Genomic DNA, 25,498 nt, shown 5'->3' with positions numbered 1-25,498 from the left:
ATCTTCCTGGATGCCCTGTGGAGTCTCCTTGATTTTTATGTGGGAATGTTGGTAGTACTGATGTCGATGCTTTACACATACCTTTGTGAAAAAGACATTCTGACAGCCAGAAATCTTGCCCTGAGGCTCCCTTGAGGCTCCCTCCAGGCTCCCTTGAGGCTCCCTTGAGGCTCCCTCCAGGCTCCCTTGAGGCTCCCTTGAGGCTCCCTTGAGGTTTGCCCATCAGTGCAAGAACTAATGCGTGCAAAGTTTATTCTAAGTATTACATGCATGAGTACATCCAGGTGGGCGGAGTAGCTTTTACTAGGTCCCTAGAGGAAAAACATCAATAAATTTGAATACACTAGTAAATTGATAAGCACGTCATGACATCAGGAGTCGTACAGCCCACGATTCATATAGCTCACAAGTCGTACAGCCCATGAGTTATAACATTACAGCTCACAAGTCATATACTGTATACGCCATATATTTCGCGAGTCTAAATTTTCGCGAATCGGGAATTCCCGACGATTTCGCGAGTGGTTAAATTCACGATTGTGAAGTCCTGTACTGAACGGAGAAGTGTACACACATACGTGACATTCACATCGGGATCAGAGTCGATATTTTCGCGTGTCTTTAATTTCGCGAATAGCACCTAACTCGCAAAATTCGAGAAAATAAAAACCTCGCGAAATATTTGGCGTATACAGTAGCCCATCAGTTCGACACTAAGCAAACAAGGCCCACGAAACCAACACATAACGCGTCATGTTGTTTTTGTCAAACTCGTGGGCTTTATTAGCCTAGTGTTGAACTCATGGGCTGTATGACTCATGAGCTGTATGACTCACATGGACCTGTTTTCAATGTCGAACTTGTGGGCTGTATGACTCATGGGTGTCAGTCTTGGATGACCCCGTAAATTGGCCCATACATAAATCAGTGAAGTGCACACGATTATGCACCATGTCTTGACATATACTTGCATGCAGCCTCAACAATGAGGACAAATGTGTCTGAAAATAGCAGACCTGGTCATGTAACAGCATGTGCAGATGTTTTACAATTTCCTGGAAAGAAACAAATACATATTTAAAGCAAAAAAGAATGGCTTTAGAAATGAGAAACCTACTTACAAACAAGGAGAAGCTTGTAGAATGTAGGCTCCAGAATAATGATTTTAAGAGTTTGCTACAACAGGCTAATGATGAAAAATAATAAAACATACCAGAATAGATCATAATGTTGATATTTTAAGTATTAAGTTATGTAATTCACACAAAAAGATAAAGTGTTCATAATTACACGTAAATCTATGGTAACAAAGCTAACAAACAATTAACTTGGTCAAACAAATTTAGTTACTCGAAGAAGACTTCATTGTGAGTATATTCACAAAGATATTTCCAGTGATTTTAAAACATTTGATTCTGATAAATTGGCTTTGAGATTTTGCTTAAAAGGAATCAGGAGAACTTGACTGAATCAGAACAGACTCAGAACTGTTCTAAAATGACAGGTCTGTGGAAGTAATTGTCTTAAAGCAAGAAAAGTACAAACAGGGAAATAGTGATAGGATCCACTTTGTCTTATAGGGTAAGTATAAATTTCACTGTATAACAAACAAAGAAAATACACTAAGCAGGTCACCAGTATTCAATTTAAACATAAATCTAGGCTTGACACTAACTTCTTTCTTTGGTGTCCAGTTCGGGCCACAAAACTTCTCATTTTTTTTTCTTTTTATGGACCTTCAGTGAAATTTGATGCCCCTCCCCCCTCCGCAAAAAAGAAGAGAACATAAAAGAATTAAATGAAGTCATGACAAAAAGATGAACACTAATTTGATAAAATATCCAATTATTGAATTTAGGCATTGTAAACATAATTTTCCATGACACGAAATCTTTCATGAAATGATTGAATTAACATAGAGGTATACGTAGTCTATCACATGATAGATAAAATTTGGCTGTGAAATTTGGCTATGAAATTTGGCTGTGAATAGGAAAAATAAGTTGCAAAACAAATTTAGCCATAAGGTAGCATTTGTTTAGCCATGAAAACTATAATAGCAACGATCTGGCAACCCTGATCGCCCCAGCTAGCTGAAATGAATACAGTTATGGAGCGCTCAGCCACAAATTTTATATTCTTCTGGATTAGAAAAATATAAAAACAATATACACACAAATTTTTGGTAACCCAATTGTGCTGCCAAAACATGATTTCTTCAAAAGTCGTTGCCTGACATGTTTTCCTGGTTCCCCCCCCCCTCCCCCCGTCCAACAGGCCACTGAGCCACCACTACTGATGAACGTTGAATAGATTATCCAATGTGATACAATTGATGCAAATACAATTCTGAAAGTAATTTACCAGGAACAGTTTATTTGTATGATCCAAGAAATATGCATGATTGGTTGTCTACATGCCTTGGCCTTTTTTCTGAATTGAAAAAATAAAAAATAAAATAAATGAATATTAAATAAAAAATTGGTTTTTAAACATTTTTCCTCAGGCCAATATTCCATAATTTAAGTAAGGTTACAATAGAGTTATAATACAGAGAGTGCAACATTGTTGTGGGGAATGGGTATAATTTCAATTTATGATGAACCGCAGCATTCTTAGATTATAATTACGGGTACTTAAGTACCGATTGGTAATCAACATAATCAAATAAGTTGTGCAATGTTGAATTTTGGCTAAGAGTTTTGAAACTCAATAATGGTACTCATCATTTATTTTCATACAAGTCATAAGGCATCCAGAATCTGATGCAACATTAATTTGCCCCAACAGTGGTTAGTGATCACTCCTCAAATAGGCAACACAGCTTTGCACAGATCAATATAATCAGCACCATGCATATTGTGTGCTTTGTTGCGTGTGTAGTAGACCCCATTGTGTGTAATAGGGAACTGGAGAAGGTTGCGCTCTCACACACACATATAATATACTCTATCTCTCTCTCTCTGACTGCAATGAACATGCAATGTGCATAATGTGCTTTATAGAGACCAAAGGGTTGTAACCTTGTAGTAGGAGCTGACTATCAAATGACCATGTGCTCATCTCTATAGATTATTAATGTTTGTTTCTATGTTTGTTTGTTCTCTGCTTGTTGGTTTGTTTGTTCTTCTGGGGTGTCAGTTCATATAGCATGCATACATGGAGTGCTTGCAATATGATTATTTGTATTAATGTGTATTTGCAAATGCCTTCAAATGAGGACTAATGTCAAAACTGCATCTTCTGGCCAGGTGTGAATGCGCTTAGACATTGCATTCCCTCATGCAAATATGCTCACTTTGGATGCCTGACTGGGCATCCTCAGGGGTGTAATTATAATTGGACCCTTCATATGTATTCACCTGCTCTAGTTCAGGTTCATGGGATCCACAGTGTCACCCTGGTAAAATGTCGTTGTGATACGTCTTCTGTTCCATTGAAGAGGTGTTTGAAAATAAAAATGTATTTAATATAGAATGGGTAGCAGAAATCCTGTGATCCTATTGGTCGAGAGCTGTGTTTTCATTTTTGCTGTCCGCATACTAACTATGGAATTTAGCCTAAATCCACTCATCTTCGTGGGCTGAGCATCCCATAGTTACCTTATTCACATAATTCTGACTGATGCACTCAGACCTGGGTGTCATTAATTTTGTATATTGGGTTCCAATTACAACTGCAGCTACTCTGTGTGAGTGTGTGAATATCCTAGTGTAGACCCTGTTACAAAATTTGTGTGTATGTGTTTTGTGATGGAGCCCCATGGAAAAGAGGTGATTTGGAGATGAATTAAGCATGAAGATTAAAAAAATGAAAGAAATCCCTCCTCCCCCAGCAGCATTTGGCAATTCATAGCCAGTAGTTTTCTGCAGAAAGTTGCCAGAGCTATACCTGCATTGAGAATGCTTAGACTGTGGTCATAACATGGATTTAAGTATGTCGGACTACGCATTGTGATTGAAATCTATTTGCTCTCATTTCACCTCCCGAAACTCTGATCCTGAAGCTACAGTGTATTGCTGTCTGTGATTGATCTTCAAGTGTATGTGTTACATGTGTTTATTAACAACCATCTTGACATAACATGGGAACTTTATTCCATTCCTGGTTCCTTAAAATTTACTCAGGATTGTAAATGCAGTGAATGGATTACTCTAATACTGTATACGCCATATATTTCGCGAGTCTAAATTTTCGCAAATCGGGAATTCCCGACGATTTCGCGAGTGGTTAAATTCGCGAGCGTGGAGTCTTGTACTGAACGGAGAAATGTACACACGTACGTAACATTCATATCGGGGTCAGAATCAATATTTTCGTGTGTCTTTAATTTCGCGAATAGCATCCGACTCGCGAAATTCGCGAAAATGAAAACCTCGCGAAATATTCAGCGTATACAGTAGTTGTGTGTTTCTCTATTTGTCATGTAGATATTGACAGAATTTATCCTAGATAGAGGGAGTTAGGATGAATTCAAGACTGGAACCAAGGGCATGAGTTTAGAGCTGCACACTGATTGAACAAGAGGAAATACACACATATGACCTGTTGACCCTTATCAGTCGGTCACATTACATAGTACTCTCTGTGGACCTACATGTGTATGTACAGTAGTTTACACAGAAAGACTTATGTACCATGTATCATCTGCAGAGCTACCAAGTCTCACGCATTCTGAGTGAGACTCAAGCATTTAGGGGCCATCTCACGATCTCACGCATAGCACCCATTTTTCTCACGCATTGGGCAAAGTCTGTAACTTGGGCCTAATATAATGAGCATAGCCCAAAGGATTGAAGTGATAGTTGCAATTGAAGGTACATTTAAAAAAAAAGTCACTTATGCACCTGATTGCACCATAAGGGCTAAAAATTAAAAAAGCTCAATACCGTGGTAGGGGTAAAAAAAAAACCCTCCCACCCTCGCTCGCACGCACATTCGCGCGCTTAGATGCGGAGTCATGAAAATCTCACTCATAGAAATTTGTTGAACTTGGCATCCCTGCATCTGTCATCATATACAAGCTTTATTTATTTTGCATCTAGCTATAGATGTTGACAACAGAACAAGAAAATAAGACACTTCACCAGTTGACCATTAGCCAGCTAACATTACTTTGCAGTGCTCAATATCTTCATGTCATGCATAAAATTCCCTTTTTTAGTTCACACCAAAAGGCCCAAATATAATTTTTTTTTCCTCAATTTGTATTCACTACTAGTGATCTCACACAGCTAAAGGATCCTTTACTGTGTATGGACTGTAGACAAAATGCAGCACACACACGTACACACACAATGACACTTCTACTTGCACATTCCAAGTCTAGCAGCTGCTACGTAACCATTAATCAGGACTCGGATGAAATTACAAGAATACTGCTTCAATGGCACAATATCATAACATCATTCACTAGGTAGGTTATTTGTAACATTGACAGCACACATCAAAACACATTTTAACATCAAAAGCAATATGAAAGCATGTCTTAGTAAAAGCATACATGCATGTGAGTATGTAGGCCTACTGTGAGGTCCATATGATATAGTGGTATTCAAGTGTGTGCAAGTTACAGCATGCTGTGTAAGCCCATGCACTGAAGTTGTGGTATCCCAAATTTCTTTCCGATTAAGATCACAATAGTTGCTTAGATACACTGTTTAGCATTGCTTTGATATTGAAATATCAGCGCTACCGGTACATGGTCCTATTTACTACCAGTGTTTCATACATGGTTCAAAAAATTATGGAGGAAACAATTGCAGTTGAAAATTAAAGGTAAAACATAGTTTTCATACACCTGCAAAATCTGTAGATTTTTGCTCTAAAATGGACACACATGTATTTAGAAGAAAAAAAAATATGCAGAATAATGTTGCAATAACATGATATTAAAAAATTGATGGGTAACAACGAAAATGTGAAATATATGTATTACCATGAAATGTTCACTGGAAGTAGATTACTGCAATCTTAGAGCATACCCGATCGTGGTTGCTACATTAATTTTTGATAATCAACAAATTGGTCCAGGATAGTAATATGGTGTGAGGGTGATTTGCATGCAGCTTGTTGGGAAATGTGATTCCAGGGGCTTGATCAATAATCTGATAACATTCTACCTATTACCCATTATATTCCACACTAGCAGCACCTGTGGAAATCCACGGGTCTGAGGTTTTTTTTCCTCATAATTCTATACGATTTCGCACATTTTAATTGATGAAATAAAAAGAAAAGTTTTCTCGTTCTTTCGTTAATTGTGCACATGCTATCTTCTACCCATGACCACCACCCCCCCACACACAAACATTTCGATCACCGCAAAAAAAACCCCAAAAAACAAAACAAAACAAAACAAACATTGGGAAAAATGACCAAAAACGCTTATGAGATTCTCCGAAAGTTCTGCCCACAGATTCTTCCCGTCGGAACGGGGAGATACCCTTGACACTATGACTTTGATATTTATTACCCCCTGCTCTTGCAACGGCTGGTCTCAAGGCCTCCCATTTTTTTTTTTAATTCTTATTTCTTTTCCCATGTTATGATAGAAGAATCAAATATTTTCGTCTTCATTTGCTCCCTCCTATATGTTTTTATCACCAAAATCTTGGTTTGATAGATCATAGAACCATCCGTTTATCTGCTTCAGACTGTGCATCACCATTATTATTATCATCATATTATCATTCTTATAATTGTTATTATTAATATTATTATTGATATTTGGGGAGGGGGATCATAGTCATTAGGTTTTTTAAGTATTAGGCACCGTGGGATTTTTTTCTGTAATATTTCTTCACCCACGTTATGAGAGAAGAAATACACGAAGAATATTTTCATCTTCATTTGCTCCCTCATTTCTGTTTTTATCATCAAAACTGAGTTTGATGGATCATAGAACCACCCGTTTATCTCATTTAAACTGTTCATTGTTATTATTGTTTTCATTATTATTACTCCTACACTCTGTATAACATTATAATTAATTAGGGGAGAAGAGATAGAGAGTAGAGTCGTAACATAGGAATGAACCAAGGGAGGCGGAAATGTTAATTTGTTAAGAATTGTAGAAATCAGTTTCCCCCATTTTTCTGCTCTTGACAAAAAGCTTTTCTGAAGAAAATCCTGCGCAAACTGTAAAAACAAAAACTACTTCACTGCACTAACATACGTAATATTGTGCTACTTCATAGACCCCATAGTGTTTTTCTTGCTATTGTGCTGAGAGAAAATAAAAATATTTCTGTCTTCATTTGCTCCCTCCTTTTGCTTTAAAAAAAAAAGCTTGGTTTGATAGATCAAAGAACCACGTTACCCGTTTATCTGCTTCAGACTGTACACTTTTATTACTATTATTATTTTTGTTATTATTAGTATTATTATTATTATCATTATATTAGTATTATTATCATTAATATTTATTATTATTATTATTATTGTTATTATCATTATTATTTGGGGAGAGGGAGTTAGTCATTAGGATGAATAAGTATTAGGCACCCGTGGGAATCCATGGGTCTCAGGGCCTCGTATTTTTTCTTTAATATTTCTTTTCCCACGTTACGGAAGAAAGAAAAGAATGTTTTTGTCTTCATTTGCCCCCTCCTTTTTATTTGTGTAACCAAAACTTGGTATGATGGACCATAGAACCACCCATTTTATTTCCACTCGTAACTTCAGTTCAAAAATAGGCGGTCGGCAAAGCGAGGTTCTCCCCTACGTCCGCTCATCTTATGAATAATTCAAAATGTTTTACAGCAGCTAAGCAGTAAACGAATGGACAGCGGCACGATCGGCAAGGACAAAATTTAAGTGGATATTTAGCTGTCCTAAACAGTCTGAGTACAATGATACCCGACTTGAGAGTAAACTAAATAACGTACCTGAGCTGCATAGTATCCTGCAGTTGTGTAAAATACAATAAAATAACAGCATTCGTTGTTTTCATTTGGGCACGCCAATTAATGGCGAACGTCCCTGACACTGTACATAAATGCCCTTGTATGACCGCACCGTTTATTACCATATATGAGAGTCCGAGAACGTATCATGATATGCAATGCAACCAGCGAGGTGGAAGCTATTCCACCTCCCTGATGCAACACAGCAACAGGCTCAATGCATACACGCCACTCTTCGTGATGGTATACTTAGTATTGCCCGTACCCATATAGTGCGTCAGCATGTGTCATCCATTGTCAGTTCCGCCAGCGATCAGCTGGGCGAGATACGTTCTCGGTAGAGTATCTACACACATGGCGAAATAGGCAAGCTCCCGTGTATTACCGTGCGTACGGGTGTACGCTCTCTGCGAACAATCAGCTGGGTGATCACGAAAGATGATCTAGAGCTTTCGCTGCACCCCGTTATCCCACTGAACCAGGGGTCCAGCGCATGTTTTTGTTTTTCTTTGTTTTTTGTGCCGCTCTCGACGTCGACACGGAGGCGGAGCGCGAACGAAGCCCGGACGGGGAATAGAAGAGACCCTCCCGCTGCCGACGGCACCGGTCTCGGGGGCCCGGAGCAGACGGCTTCGGAGGAGATAGCTGCACAAAAAAAGCACGGGAAGGCATGGGGGCGATCCTTACGCGATTATAATATAGGATACTAAGAATCTTGCTGTAGGATTGGTCAAGAGCTGATCATGTGATAAAATGTAGTTTTGCCAATCACATCACCTAAGAAGAAAAGTTCGCTACACTCTATGATGATAGTCATTTTTGTTCGCTGATCTCTTATCCACACAGTCCTAACGCGTGATATACTAGTGACTATAGAGTTTGAGTACGCACAAAACAAAAGTGCATTGCACTATGGTCTATCATCTGCCCTGGGTCAAGTGATAGACCACGGTGCAAAGCACTTTTAGCGTCAGTGAGACCATGCCATGTTGTAATCGGCAGCCTATGTCTAAAGTTGACTCGTATGTTACCGTACCATGCGTGCACGTAGTCTAGTTGCCCTTCTGGCGCTCTGGCGCTGGTTTCAGAATGTTCAGCGTTTTTAGCAACAGCATGATTGGTAAGTGAATGTAACCTAAGCCCTAAAGGCTTGGCCTAAGGATGCCTAGATCTACCTACCTAGGGTAGGTCTAGACTCTTTGAATCTCGCTAGACCTAACGTAGGCCCTATAGATCTGCAGTTTTAGTATTTTTGGACTTGGAGTCTAGTGGTCTAACTAGATCTAGCTGTGTTGTTTGCCCCCCCCCCCCCTTCCCATCTTGTTCGTGACAGTTTGTTCAAATGATTTCAGATGTGGAAAAACGGAAATATAGATGTGGAAAATAAAAGCAAATAATCAACTTTTGATATCAGGCAATGAGACAACACTATCACTTTCTCGGCGATATGAATGCGTACGCTTTCTTTCCTCAGTTGCGCTTCAGAAAGATAGCTACATCCAGATCTCCTCAGAAGTGATAGTTTGTCCCATCACCTTCACCAACGTTGATTATTTGCTTACTACAGAACAGGGAGGGCTCTTTAGGAATAAAATTTGTGTACTACAATCGCTATTGCTTTACACTTTTGATTCCAAAAATACTCCAAAACAACTCATTATCCTGGCAAATTGCATCAGTCAGACAAGTTTTTTGGATGACCCTTTTGATACACTGTTTATGCCATATATTTTAAAATTGATGAATTGATTTTTTTTTTTTTTTAAATCAGGACTTCCAGATAATTTTGGAGGGGTTAAATTTTTGATCATGCAGTACAGTAATCAACAGAGGAATGTACATTACATATGCACTTCATATTCATGTTAGGATCAGATTTGATGTTTTTGTGTGATTTTAAATTCACAAATGCACCTGACTCGCAAAATTTATGAAAATAAAACCCCAAAGTAAATTCCAAATTGTAGGCGATCAAATTTGGTCTCTTCTGCGAACTGGTTTGCTTCGACATACACGTATTAAAGGGAAAAAAAATCAAATTTTAATATAATTTGATTGTGATTTTTGTCATTGTATGTACTGAAAAGTGACAGCTTAATTTCCAAAACTTTTGAGTGCTGTAGTGTTTTTGCATCTATTCTAATATCATTTGCAGTGGACTTTGCAAAGTGTGACAGAATTGAGCTGCCACAGCTTTTGTAAAAAGTGTCTTGTAACAGGTCAAAGGTCTTTCTCCAGTGCCGTCTTGTAAGAAAGTGCAGCTGTATGACTCCCATCATTGTATCATCGTCAGTTTGGAAAATTTTATCAGAAATGGACTGGAAGGGTATACATGTCTAGAGAGCAATGTGCTTTAATTAATTTGCTTCTGTGTCATGAATGATTTTGTATTCTTATATTGTGTGAAGTAAGTAAATTATTTCTCCCCTTTGCTAAATGAAATCTTCTGCTGAAAATGCAGTGCTACACCAAGTACAAACTTAATGAATTCAATAAAATAGAACAAACAGTAGTAAAAGTTTCCTAACCCATTGAGGACGAGTCCGGAGTATACTCGGGCAAGTGTCTATGGGAAATGCATGTTGTAGCGAAATCAGCCCCTCCTCAACTCAACGGGTTAGAACCTGACATTTGATAAAATTACGAGATTTTAGATATTTGCATGTTTTCATAAAGTGATAATATTTGTTGCAACCACTAGTTCATAGATAAGAATACTGTACAAGCTGAAATTTTTGCATTACATAACAGATATTTTCGCAAATTGTCACTTATTGGACAATATAGCATGTTTTTATGCCTCCGCCCATAGGGTGCCGGAGGCATTATTCATTTTGTGGTTTCAAGAGTCTAGTGATGGTTCCTTCTCCTTTCACAAAGCGAATAAGAATAAGTTACAGGCAATAGCATTTTGTAACTACAAGACCAGCAACTGCTGAGCAAAAACGTAGTAACTGTGAGCCACTTCCAATGTCCTGCCCCGAATAAGAATAAGTTACAGGCAATAGCATTTCGCAACTACAAGACAAGCAACTGCTGAGCAAAAACGTAGTAACTGTGAGCCACTTCCAATGTCCTGCTCCGAATAAGAATAAGTTACAGGCAATAGCATTTTGTAACTACAAGACAAGCAACTGCTGAGCAAAAACACAACTGTGAACCGCTTCCAATGTCCTGCTCATATGGTCCTTGAAGCGGTAAGCGGCAGCCGTTTTCACACAAGCTCTATGAAAATCCTTGCTTGAGAATTTACACCAAATTTTTCTCGAGTTATTTCAGAATAGCAAACCTTCAAAATTGCCTGCCCAATCAATCTTGCAGAACCTTGAGAGGTACCGCTGACAGCAGGTCACGCATGGTAGGCGTGATGGGATATATCATGCTAATTTCTTGCAGCCAACTCATAATATCAAATAATGTGTTATTTTTATGAAATGATCATCCCATTTTTCCAAATTTTTCTCCAGTTTGCCTCAAGATGATTTCTCCGTCAAATATTTCAATTAGTTTGAATTCACATCATATAGCACACTATTTTGTGTCCAATTTAATTGCCCAGAATTTCCTGAATCCGAAATGCGCAATATTTTGAAACATCATGTTTACGTGAAAAGGCCTAATGGTTATGCTACCATGGTGCAGTATACATACTCTATAGTACCCAGACTGCAAGATGAGATTGATCTCTGTGATTCTGACTTAGACCCCGTATACAGTGAGTGAAAGTCCTTCATTTCACTGTAAACGTGCAAAAGGCCAAATGCGGTACCAAAATCGGCCGCGCATTTGGCCAAGCTCTGGAGGTAGTCTCAGCTGCAGCTCGGCCTGGGTTCAGCCCCGCCTTTTCTCACTGTAACCAAGAAACTGGGCCAAATGTGGTACCAAATTACGACCGGCGCGCTCCAAGTAATAATTGCTTGTTTACAAGCAGAGCGTCACTACGACAAAATATTGAAAGGTTTGAATTAAAAGCCTGGGCCGAGCCCTCCACTGTAAACGAACAGAATTGGGGGGCCGAGTACCGCAATTGAGGCCAAGCTCAGCCTGGGCTCAGCCCGAGCTCGGCCTAGCCCTGCACTGTATAAAACGGGGTCATAGAGATCTGTGATGTAGGCAGGCTGGCAGAAGATCCCTCTATGCCGAGGGTGGCTGCCACATGACCAAGAGCAGTCAGTTATGACGAGATGCCTACTCAAGGTGATATAAAATGTCATGATGATTGGAATAAAGAAAGCAATTGTTTCTCTTATTGAAACATTTCACGCGTGTACACTGTCCTCAACAGCAGTCAGTGATGGGATTCACACGTATGCAAATTAGCAGGCTATAAATCTCAAGATTTGCATTGGTGAGTACAATCTCGAGATTTTTGCATGTGCGGACACAAAAATCTCTCCAATTAGTGCTATCAGCATCTCAATGCTAATCCCAAAAAATTGTGCATTTATTTTGGAATTAGTGTACTAAGTTGCCCCGTGGTGACCGTGTGAACGCTGGACCAAATAGGCTTGGGATTTTATATCCCCATAATTCAACAGGCACATCACAACAGCATGTGTACCACATCACTGTGAGGCGCAAGAGCAATAGATTTATTGATTGGCAATATTTATGTGGGCTATTTCTGTCCGTGTGAATGCTCACAGAAAATCAAGAAATTTGGAGCATGAGTGTTTTCCCACTGTTTCTGACTGTGTGAACGCTTACAAAATCAAGATTTTGAGCATGATCGTCATCCTGCTATTTTGTACGTGTCAATGCAGCTAATGTCCCCTATGTCTCCCATTTCAATGGTTTCCTGTCAAAGAAAAAGACCATTTATACATTTATTTATTTTATTTATTTATTTCCAGTTTTATTTAACCAGGGTAGCCTCGTCAGTTATAAAACTGCTTTCAATGAGGGCCCTGCAGATGGGTAAAAACATAAAAATACAATAGATAACATTTAAAAACAAAAGTTTACAGATAAAACTGCAACTGACAAAACATAGATTCAGAACATAGTTACACAATTAATAACAATAAACTTAAAATGTCTTTAAACATAATCATTAATACATCATTAAAAATATACATTATATTACACATACATGTCTAAGATTATCATATATTAATTTTGATAAATTTCGATGCATTGATAAACTAGAAAAGCATTCTGAGAGTGCAGACCTCAGCCAAGCAACTACTTTCCACCGATGATCTTGCTCTTCCATAGAGCTCAGTGATTTCCACCCATATGTATGCATGCTGAAAAATCACCTGATTTCCCAATATACGTAGTAGCCTTTGTTACGTCATACAAAACCCTCAGCTGAGTGGCGTGCCTGGCCCTAGCAGAAAGTGGAGCATGCACTGAAGTGCGCATGTGAAAACCTCAAAAATGTGCAGCTTGAAATCCCAAGTTCATTGACCCTACCTGCCAAAATATCAAAAATCCTATATAAAATCCATTAGAATTTCAGGATCACTACCAAAATTTGATGATCTGTTCCTTGTCTCATTCTCAAACTTTCCTGCAAGTTTCATCCAAATCCGTGCACAATTTTAAAAGTTATTTTGCACGCGGACAAACAAACAAACAATCAGACCAATGGTAATGAAAACATAACCTCCGCCCTTGGCGGAAGTAATAACAGTACCAGTATTTGTTCTTTGTCTGTTTTTTTAAAGATATGTGCAGGTGACTGCTGCTCCCAATTACCAGGAATGTTTTGCATAATACATCAAAGTGTGTATCAGGGCCCCATTTTATCAAAAGATAAATTTGGTTTTAAATTTCCCTACCACACAGGCTGCCATAGACTTACAGTTGAAATCAACTATATAATCAATTTTAACTCTTCATAAAACAGGGCCATGATGCAGTTATTATGTAGACCAGATGCATACGTCCATTCATAAAAACAAATTAAGACTTGATCCATGAATGCTATTATTACTGTGTAATTAGTAATTAGGTTTAATACTGATAATTACTGTAATAGAGGTTATCGACTTTTATTTTTCACATAGGTGAAATTTCATAACTTGAGGATATATAACAAAAATATGCTGCTTCCAACTAAGAGTAGATTGAGATTAAATGTGCATGGTATTTAGAAAAACACATGCACAGTGACATCAATGAGAAGCAAAATGGTGGACAGATGTAAAATATCCGGTCACTGTCCATAGGAAGTTAAACTGTACTTGTCTAATAATACATATACACTCCAATGTAATTTACTACTGTACCCTTACATGATAGGATAACATTGAAATGCTTTTTGAAGTGGAGTTTTGTTCTCACTCACATGTTTCTGTCCTGGAGTAAGGAAATTGCTGGTTTATATGTCTCCTTGCAGTCCAGCATGGTATAATAATATGTATTGATATCATGTTTATATGAAATACACAAGGAGAATTCAGTAGATGCTATTGAATAAGGGTATAATTACTGTTAAATGTTACGACCCTCGACATACGTCACGGAAAGTTTCACATATTTGATTACATCTACCATGGTTTTGACATTGTTTTCCCATTGGAAGGATGGTGTGCGTACCAACAAGTTTGCTCGCCATGATGTTACCCTTGTATTTTAGCAGATCTAGAAGTTTCTCATGTGTGCATAGAATATGAGCCGATAGTGCATTAGTATCAACATACTGTGACTACATAATTTCTCATTTGCGAGCTTCATTTGAATGCAAATTTGGTGAAGAAAGTCCAGATAGTAACCTGTACCCTTCTCAGAGTAGTGATTACATCTCCAAATTGGCAACTTCCTCTGTGCCTTTGTTTGGTGGTTGAGTAGGCAGGGGAAGCCAGCGTTCCTTCACCAACAGAGTGGAGTAAAGCCATGTTATGAATGGTGCTCTGTGTGAGTGTGTGCACTGAGAAGAGAGCAACAACAGAGAATGTGCTTGAATGGGACACACATGGTATACACACTTCACTGCACAACCCGGTATGGGCTCTTTTCCTGTGTGTGTGTGTGTGTGTCTGTGTGTGTGGATACACACTGCGAGTAGTCCTTAGATCCATACATGTGGAGGAAGCTATTGTGAAGAAGTCCCGCCAGGCTTGAGGGGCAATAAGGAAAAAAGAAGAAGAAAAAAAAAAGAGAGAGAGATAGAATCGGTGGTAGTAATTTTGTATACCCTGGCCGGCCAGTTAGTAGTCTCATGTGGAGCGACATGAATGGAACTTGCTCCATGCACTTGGCTGTAAAGTCCAGCTTGTGGTAGTAGAATGTGATCAAGCTCAGCTATCATATGTTGCATAGTGGTGTGTGTCGGGTGCTGCTGCCAGAGTAATCTTGTTTGCCAGCTGTGCTGTTGGTGAAGTTGCAGTTATGCGCACAAGGGGAAAGACTTACCGATACGTGGTATGTATGCAAATTTATGCATGTTAACTCGTGACTTTAACATTCAGTATACAGAAGTGTTACTTCAAATGCAATTTCTACAAGGTGCCTTCAAGCAAAACAGAGGTCAAATTGAGTATGCTCATTTAAGTGTTGCTTAAATTCCATTGGAAATCCACGTATAAAAAGCAAAAAGGAAATTTTTTCCCCTTTATGTTTATGACAAGGTTTAGTTGAACTTGTTAGGGGTCATGGATCTCATAAATCATCCCTCAGATATGGGGCATTCATCTGTGTGTACGTGTGTTAGCCCTTTAAAGAAAATAAACACTCGTAACTCATCTTCTCAAATTTCACATTTTTTTTTTATGCCAGTGATAGCTTGTAACGGACAGTACAAATGTACATTATATGAGCATATAGCTCATGCACTAGCTTACATTTTGTTTTAGTAACTGCAGGCCTTTGAACCATGCAAAGTCAAACCTATCATGAGATTGAGAAATAAAATTTTGCTGTACTAGTGCAAGTATATGTGTGTGTACATCAGTATTTGAACTGTATCAAAAGAAACATTTTACGTACAGGAAATTAGACTGCTTTTTCAATTCTTAACCATGGCAGTACTTAAAAGTATTGCATTTTGCCTGTCAATTATGTAGAGGATCATTCTAATTTGCTACATACATTCTTAACTAACAAAAACATATTTTACATGTAGGGTCCTCTGTAACATTCAACCATCTCAACACATTCTGTCTGGAACTCAGCAGCAATTTATAATGTAGAAGTCGTCCTAAATCAGTAATGCAAATTTGTCAATTTTCAGCTTGGAAAAAAAAAAAGAGATCCTGCTTATTTTGTCTGTATTGCACACACCCAAACCTGATTCTGAACAAGTGTACACCTTGTATTACATCTCTCTCCCTAATTGTATTGTGGAGATGTACAATGTACAATGTATGTTTACTCAGAATTGATCCATATACTACAAACAATAATGGATTCATTTCTCAATTCACAATGCATAGTTCAAAGGACTGTGCTGTACAAATGGAGCTGTATTTCTGTGTTTTGTTTGTTTTGGGGATTGGCTTTGGTTTTAGGAAACAGTTTCTTCTGTCACTATGTTCACTTGAAATGGCACATATGCTATTCTTATACTCACTGCACAAAGTATACTTAAACCTTAGGGGGAAAAACACCTCAAGCCATGAATTGAAAACATTTTGTGTACAGAAGAGGGAAGAATGCTGCTCGAAATTGGCAATGACATAAATATGGATACTTTGAACCTAGCCAAAGAAAGATTTTTTACAATACAACTTAAATACCATGCTATTTTGTAATATTCTCTTGTCTGCTTTTGTGGCTCTGCTGATACGTTAGTACAGTGCTGCCCACAATCTGAAACCAATATATACTCACATTTATTGTGAATAGAAGGTGTATATATTTGGAGGAAACAATATAGTTTTCTAGGCCATCTGCGAGAACAAAAACATACATCTGTGTTCATGCAAAAGCAAACTGACCTAAAGTTTAGGTAATTGTATTGGTAGAGTGTGATGATATCCCATTGTACAGCATTGGGGAATACCCAGAAAGCAGCATGAAACGCCCAAGTCCGGTACTGGTGCAGAAGCTACCACTTAGATATGTTTTTTCCTATTTTCTTTACTATGTACATATTCCAGATCACTCCATTTGAAAGCATGAATTGCTGGTCTTGGGGTTTTGTTTCTTTTCTTTTTTTTTTCCTTTTTCATTTTTTTCCTTTGTAAACCAATCTTTAACAGATGTATGATGAGATATCAAGGTATTGTGCATACATGTACATCGTATATTCCACATGTATGAATAATATTTCGCATATAGGTAGACACTTGTACTAGTGGTTGAAATCTTGATTGAGTATTACAGTGACAGAAAGAGAAAAAAAGTATTACCCTTATCAGGAAAATGGTGATTTCCTACCCTGGACGCAATATTCAGCGCATTTGTGGTATAGGAAGCCATATTTTTGCTACCGGGTAATTCTTAATTTCGTAAATATTGGTCGCCTAATGAAATTCATGGACTTAAAAACACTTAAAGGGATCATATAGTTTTGGTTGAGACCTAATTTCAGGTTTCTGACATTATCTGGTGAGATAATGAGAAACCTCTTGTGAAATATGAAAGAGCACATGATTCCATGAGGAATTAAACATTTATTTGATGAAAATTGGTTTTGAAATGGCTGAGATATCCAAAACAGAGCGATTCTAATAAAGTTTGGGACCCACACTTTATTACGATCGCTTTGTTTTCCTTTGTTTTTTGATGTTTCAGTCACTCCAAATCCGATTTTCATCAAACAAACTTTGAATTCCTCTTAAAATGATATGCTCTGTATTATTTCATAAGTGTTTTCTTGGTATCTTGCAAAAACTTAAAAGCCCAATTCTCATCTCCACCAATACTGTACTATCCCTTTAAAGATATTTTGCATTTATAGTATATCCTTTCATCTCCTTTTGCTGTAATATGAATTTCATACAGAATAATTATCTCCACGTTGCACATGTTGCAGCTTAATTTTAGTCCTTTTTTTTCAAAGAGTGTATCACCTTGTGCAGCCACAAAAATGCACATTGTGTAGTTATCAATTTATATATTTCATTTTATTTTCTTAAAAAAGAGTGTTTCACCTTGTGCAGCCACATACATTATGTAGTTCTCAATTTGTAATATGATTGTTTTACTTCAAAAAAAAAAAACAGGATAGTCATATTCAGAGCCTAGGGGCCTGCTTTTTCCAAGTGAGCCCTGTTACAAATATTACACACCAGCACACAATAAACTCATTTGGTTCATAAGAAAAAAAAAAGCATAAATGAACATGTGAAAGCATTAAAGATGTGATATCATACTGAGATAAAAAGAGATTGTTTGACCTGTACTGATGCTATGTTTGCTGTCTCCCTGTTTCAATTCTTTACCAGATTTGCTTTTAAAAGATGAACTAATTCTCTTGTGCTTAAGAATTATGCATATAAACTGTACTGTTATACTAAATGCCATATGATTTGTAGCCATTTTAATTGGGACTGTTTTGGGAGTGGTGAAATGTGATCAACATATGTGTTGCCATGAGGAAATATATCTTTCCTTTCATGATGCAAAGTTTAAGTGATTTTCTATCTTTGCAATGATAAATTGCACATATGTGACCCGCTACAACAAAACAATCCAAAAATCGGGGGATGACAATTTTCTGAAAATGACATGACATTATTCCCTTACTCTTCTAATTTAATTTCATATATAACACAACTCATAAAAGTACTCGGTTGCGGAGATATCGATGATTTTATTAGCGCACGTCAAGTGGTTGAGGAAATCAGAGTTTCGAGAAAAACACCTTGAAAGTTTTCCTTCCGACGCTAACATTATCAAGGGGAGATGAGAGAGTTTTCACCACTTGACAACAGAAGGTATGCTCCTAGCGACCTTCGCGATGTTCATTCAAGCTTAGCGTCAGTGGTCTACGCACGACCAATCAGTAATCAGGATGCCACGCACTGACCAATAAGATTACTCCCTCATTGCTAGGGGTGGAGTCTAGTTGTGGTGCTAAATCAAAATCTTCGGACTCGTTTCTGTTACGTTGAAAGTCGGAAAATCATGGTCCAGAAAAACATTAATTTCTTGTCTTTCAGTTGATCATTTAGCTTCGAAATTTCGGCAGATGATAGACAAAACATTAGACTACAAAATTATGCCAAAAACAGAAATCCGGTTGTTTTGACCAATTTTGATGATGTGACTTCAAACTTGATTTTCTTGGCTCGGCCATCAGCGGCTTTAGGATCCTTTTGTTGTAGCGGGTCACATATTTTCGAGGATGCATCATTTTGGCATTTTGTTGACTTTGTGAATGTCAGTATACTCACAAAATGTATGATGTACTGTACATCAGGCTCGTATTACATGGAAAGCAGATATGAGACATGGTGTAAATTACCATACATTCAATATTTGTTATCCATTACCATATGGGTGGGGAAACAACTTTTGCTGCCTTAAGTGTTACATTTAACAGTTTTGTTTGTTTTTTTATTGCAGATTTTTACAATATTAAAGGGATAGTTTAGTTTTGGTTGAGACCTAATTTCAGGTTTCTAACATTTTTTGGTGAGATAATGAAAAACCTTGTATGAAATATGAAAGAGCATGTAATTCCATGAGGAATTCAACATTTATTCGATGAAAATTGGTTTTGAAATGGCTGAGATTCTATCCAAAACAGAGCGATTCTAATAAAGTGTGGGACCCACATTTTATTACGATCGCTTATTTTTTACTTTGTTTTTTAAATGTTTCAGTCATTCCAAACCCGATTTTCATCAAATAAACTTTGAATTCCTCTTAAAATGATATGCTCTGTACTATTTCATAAGTGTTTCCTTGGTATCTCGCAAAAAGTTAAAGCCCAATTCTCCTCTCCACCAATACTGTACCATCCCTTTAAACTGTTATTCACAAAATTACCCATTTCAAAAAGTATTGCCTCCTGTAGCACAAGTGAAGGCCTGCTTCATGTTGTAATCCAAGGTGGGAAAACAGGGTTTGTTTTTCCCCCTGCAAAGAGTTTGAAGCTACTCAGGTCTTCCATCACTGGCTCTGAAATTGAAAATCAATGGTTCTAAAGATTGACCTACAATTACCAATGCTTGAAATTGAATATGATCTATGTGGTGCATGTGCATAAGAAAAAAAAAAAATGTCATGGTACAATGCAATTCTGTAAAAAAAATATACAAATGTAGAGATTTGTTTAAAAACCTGCAATTTGGTATCTCAACCATGTCCTGCCCAATTTCAAAGTCTGCTTGCTTTGAAACAAAAACTTTGAATAGATACAGATCTTGAGAGTGTGATATCTTTTAATATCTCTGTGAAAATGGTATTCTTTAAGAATGCTGAAAATTTAAAACCATCACGTTCTCTGAAACATACAATCATTGATCTATGGTTATAACTTCACCTGCAATTACATGCAAATTTGTGTAAATGCCTGATCTCTTACACACTTAATGATAGCTTAAGCTCCTTGCAAACACTTGCAGATGAAAAAAAAAAAAAAAAAACTCAGCTTGAGTGCTTCAAAATAGTTCTAAAATGTGAGGAGTTAGGGTTCCATAAGAATAACCAACATGAAAATGTTAATCAGTAAAATCAATGTGAAAAATAGTTTTATTAAAAATTGTTTATAGAATAAGCCATCACCATGACAGTTTATTGAGAATTTTTTTTTTTTATTTGCAGCTTTATGCCAAATTTTTTGCACTATCTGTTTTGTGATACACTTGAACTCTACACATAGTATGTATGCATCAAGTGTGATTTGTAAATGATCAACAGTGGGACATATTATCAGTGAGAAATTTAGGGTGTGGAGGATTTGCAAATATCAAATGTCAGGAAATCAATGTTTCAATGTTATCAAGCCTTTGTGGTGATAGGTCACAGTGTATTATTAAAGTCATTGAAGAGGAGAGGTGCAATATTAGGGAAATGAATGAATGCATGCTCTTGAAAGTATTCTGCTGATATTTGACATGGAATTAACATCCAATTGGACCCTTTTTCTTCTTGGCTGACATTGGCTACAGACTTGAATCAGTTATGATCATTCTTGTTCTATGTCACACATGCATTGCGAGCTTTGCGCCACATGCATTTTTGTTGAACTTCTGTATTTACATTTCCTCTCTGCTTTCGTGAAAGAGAGGGGATACCCATAGTGCTTAACCCGTTGAGGACGAGTCACAAGTATACTTGGGCAAGTATCTATGGGAGATATATGTTGTAGCAAAATCAGCCCGTCCTCAACGGGTTAAGGTGGCAATGGCACACCCCTGCCCCAGGCTCAAGGGTGGAAGCTCCAATGGCAAAGAAGGAGTTTGTTTGCAAAAGAACAAATTTTGTTTTCTTTATTAAAAAAAAAAGAAGAAAGAAAAATAGAGAGATTGAGCAAATTTAGCAATAGTTTGTAGTACAGCCGTACGTCAATCTTTGAGAACCCAGAGTTGTTCAAAGAGCTCACTGGATAGCTCCAATCAATCCATGAGAGAGAACCTGAAACTTCTTGATGTACTTCACAGAAACACTTGTGTTTTCACTGGAAGTTGCCTCTCTATTCCCTATACACTCTGTACACAACTATCATCACAGTTATTAAAAAGGGAAAAAAATCTCATAAGCTCAGTTTCTTTGAAACTCCACTGACTTTCACCGTTTGTTTTGCTTTTGCTTTTTGGACATGAGACTCTTCCCCACACTTTAGTTGAGATGAGCATGTTGGTCATTAAAGAATGGTTGCATCTGTTTTCATCCTGTGCTCATTCCTGTTCACCCCACCACCAGGAAGAATTGGCAGCTAGTCGTGCATATTTACCACCTGTTTCTCAAGCAAATGCTGAGAGTTGTGTGTGTGTGTGTGTGTGTGTGTGTGTGTGTGTGTGCGTGAGAATGTGTACGTTCTTGTCAGTATTATTGCTGTGATTGGAAATTTGTAATTTAATTCTTTCCTCTGTTTTTACAAATTGTGTGTCTGCTCATGTCAATCATTAATTTTAGTACTTCTACAACATCATATATAATCAATGATTAAGAACAAGAACTGGTAAAGACATGATTGTTGAATTATAATTTTTGAAATAGATGAGGAGTAAAAGTTGCTACTTAATTCACACTCTTAGGCTCTTGTGCGGGGCAGATACGAATATCTTAGACAGCTTTGATTCAGGCAACTTCAGAACACATGAAAAGTAAAGATATTGTCTATCTTAACACCCCCCTCCCCCGTGTGTTCTTATCTACAGGTGTCTACACCATAAGATATTTTCCTCTTTTGTACAGATTAAATAGTATCAATACAGAAAAAAAAAAGAAATCAATGTAAAATTAACAGATATTCTTGACAAATTGATTCTTTGTCTCGCCTTTGTAGTAAGGAACATTGAAAGTTTCAATTCAATTGAAAAAATACAGCTGTTGGTTTTAAAAGTTTTTACGTCATATACCCGACTTTCCCTTTAGATTGTACTTGAAAAATACTGTGTGAATTAATCTTCAAGAATTGAATTTAATTTGATATGATATCTCCTGATTTAGAAAGTCTTTGCATGGTGACTTACACTCCCAAACATTTGATTACAGAATGTGCCTTGGTACTCTTTGTTTGCTAGCCAAGGGATTCAGTGCAGACATTGAAAAGCAAACATACAAACTTAACTTTTACTATAAATGTGAATATCTTTTCCTGTCTTTTTATTGATTATTGAAGGGCGAAGTTGTCACCAAACCCAATGAAGTGGCAAAGACATCCAAGCCAAGTGATGCGGTGAAGGTGGTCAAGCAAGGAGCCGAGCAGTCCAAACCAAATGCAGGCTCAAACACCCCCAAGCCAAGTGACCTGTCCAAGGTTGCAAAGCCAACGGATCTCTCCCAGAGTGCCATACCTACTGACCTCTCCAAGACTGTCAAGGCGACCGATCTCTCCAAGGCAGCAAAATCCACTGACTCTTCCAAGTCAACCGAAGCTGGCAGTGACAGTGGAGATGCTCCTCCAAGACCAGGACCTGCCCTTCCTCCAGCGAAGTCGAGCGAGCAGAAAGGCAGCGACAGCGACAGTGAACTCAGCCAGCGTCGTCGCTCAGGCAGAAGGGCCACCTCCAAGTTGACCAAGGATTCTGAGGGAGGCAGCTCTGCGGAGGAGACAGAGAACGAGGAGGATCGGGGCAGGGAGGCAGTCAAGGCAACAGGGGATAAAACTGAGACACCCAAGGGGGAAGAAAATGCGTCCATGCAGGTAGGTGCAGGTGGGGAGCTGTCACAAGAGCCAGTTGCTGAGTGTAGTGAGCCTCTCCAGGTGGAGACCAAGGGTGCCGATGACCAAGCCCTTCCTGGAAGTGCAGAGAAGCTCAGCCCTGGCAGGGTCATGAAGGCGAGGAAGTCTTTCCCAGCCAAGAAGGCCAGAGGGGGCAGTGCCGACAGCGATGACGATGAAGACAGCATTGAAGAGTATGTGGAGATGGCTGTGGAGACCTCTGACCAGGCAGAAAGTGATGATGCCTTTGAGATGGCACCCCTTCCTGGTGAGGACACACAGTCACAGGGTGGCGTCAGCAGTTCCACTGATGATAGCAATAAACCAGATGGTAGTTTGGACTCGGCTAGCAGTACCTCTGGTTCGTCCATGGCATCAGATCAAGCCATGAACAAAGAGATGAGTAGCATGCTCACTAGTGACAAGAAACAGAATAGACTGAGGACAAACATTGACCAAAAAAGTGGGTTGGAAGTATCACTTCCAACAGTAGCAACACCTGTGGCTGACATAGCTCAAGGTTCCGCCTCCTCTTCAAATGCTGCATCAAAGAGAACTCTTGAGGAATCATCAGCAGTAGATGTCGAGCAACTTGCCGCTGGAAGGTCCAGAAAACCAATGCCGTCCAACACCTTGATGAAACCTGTGGACCCTTCTGGCACCCAAGCTTCAAAGGACTCTCCATTTGACAAATCTGTCCGTGAGCAGTTGGATCATGAACCATCTGTACAGCAAGCTGCAGCTGAGCCAGTTGTAGGTGCAGTGGCAGAGTCGCAGACAATTCAGTCGGGTGCCTCCACTCCTGTTGCCGACTTTCCTGTTGGCAATGCTGGCTCTGTGATTCCGGACAGAACAGCCATCCCCAGAGGCATGCCAGTGAAACGTAGCACCAGGCATCGGAAGCCAACCCACTTTGGCCAGCACTCCAAGCGGAAGAGACACAATAAAAATATATCTGACTCTGGTAAGTAAAAGATTTCCTTGTAGGGAATATTTGATGTTGTTTCTGTGACAATCTGCATGTCATGTGTGACAAAGTACAAATGATAACTGGATGTCAGTCCTATTTTATGCAGTGTTGTTGCATTTAACTTGTGGTAGCTATCCTGATTGATGCTATGTGTAATCTGTGACAGTTTTAGCCCAGTCAATCATGGCATTAATGCTGAACAAAAGATCAAATAACGTGTATATCTTAAATTCACAAAGTTGTCACTAGAGTACCAAACAAGCAAGCAAATACTAGGTAGACATTAGATACATGAGTGCATAAGTGTTTCATGTGACATTTGTAACGGGTCATTACCTTGGTATTAGTAGGGTGAGTGATATTGTTCTTTTAGTGTCATATGTGTTATTATTTTAATGGTTCTGTATTAAGGTGACTATTGTTCAAGGATATCACTTGCAAGCTCCTGAAGTCCCAGTGTCAGATTTTCTGCCATCATGGTCCTTTAAAGTTTTGAGAGGGCCTATGTGGCTTTAAACAAAATCATCCTGTATTTGAGAGGATTTGCTGAGTTGGATGCCAGAAAAAGTGAATGTCGAACATCCACAGTGTCACCATATGATATAGTAGTTGCTGGGTAGTAGTAAACAACTTTACCAAGAGTCAGGGTTTTGGTTTGCAGATTCAACGGATCGTCAGTCTGAGTGCAGTGGCGATGCAAGATTTCCAAGGAAAAAGGTTCGCCGAAGCAACAGTTCCTCCACCCACACCAGCCATGAATCATCATCCGACCATAGTTATGCCTTAAAGAGTGAGTCTTGCTTGTAAGGATGTAACGGAGAGGAAGAAAGCATTATTCACTATACAGAGTGCTCCTGTTACAATGAGCATAGTAATAACAAAATTCTGCTACTATGAAGTAAAAATTCAGGTCCCAAAGTTATTGTCATTAAAGTCTATGGTGCAGAATTCCCTTCGGTTACAATGAAATTTTGATACAATAAAAAAAAAAAAAATTGCTGGTCATGATGGCTTTGTTATAATGGCAGTCGCCTGCAAAACCGTATTTAAGTTTTAACCCTAAGTGTGCCAAATGACTATTAAAGGTGTATTTAGAGATAGTTCAGGAAGTCGGATGTAAATATTGTATATCAACAAAGTGTCTCTATTTAATCATGAAAGAACAATTTTGTTTAAATGCTGAATTTAAAAATTATATTTAATCAGTCTTTATTCTTAAAAAAAAAATGGAAACTATGAGCTTTTCGTGCATTTTCCTCTTTATTTATAAAGGAAACATTCAGCCACATTTTTCCAGACCAAAGCTGAATAGAATGTTTCTGATTCCTCTAGACCTGTTTTACTATTTTGTCTCACAAATGAACTTTGTCTACTGAGCATTCTCTAATTCGA

General features: G+C 38.3%; 1 protein-coding gene across 1 annotated transcript in view; it reads left to right on the top strand.

Annotated features, from left to right (window-relative positions):
* Positions 1–14,939: 14,939 nt before the first annotated feature.
* LOC139741262 (histone-lysine N-methyltransferase EHMT2-like) overlaps positions 14,940–25,498 on the top strand; it is a 71,821-nt gene continuing 61,262 nt past the window's right edge. The window contains exons 1-3 of the mRNA XM_071651858.1: positions 14,940–15,278; positions 22,594–24,100; positions 24,768–24,896. Coding sequence (XP_071507959.1) covers positions 15,246–15,278; positions 22,594–24,100; positions 24,768–24,896 — 1,669 coding nt within the window. The 5' untranslated portion in view covers positions 14,940–15,245. The remainder of the gene's footprint in view (positions 15,279–22,593; positions 24,101–24,767; positions 24,897–25,498) is intronic.

The sequence above is a fragment of the Diadema antillarum genome, unplaced genomic scaffold (genome assembly GCF_040938485.1).
Source record: "Diadema antillarum isolate AM-2024a unplaced genomic scaffold, OU_Dant_1.0 seq00000912_RagTag, whole genome shotgun sequence".
NCBI classification, from domain to species: Eukaryota; Metazoa; Echinodermata; class Echinoidea; order Diadematoida; family Diadematidae; genus Diadema; species Diadema antillarum.
Note: the sequence above shows the minus strand (reverse complement) of the source record. Positions and strands in the feature narration are given on the sequence as shown.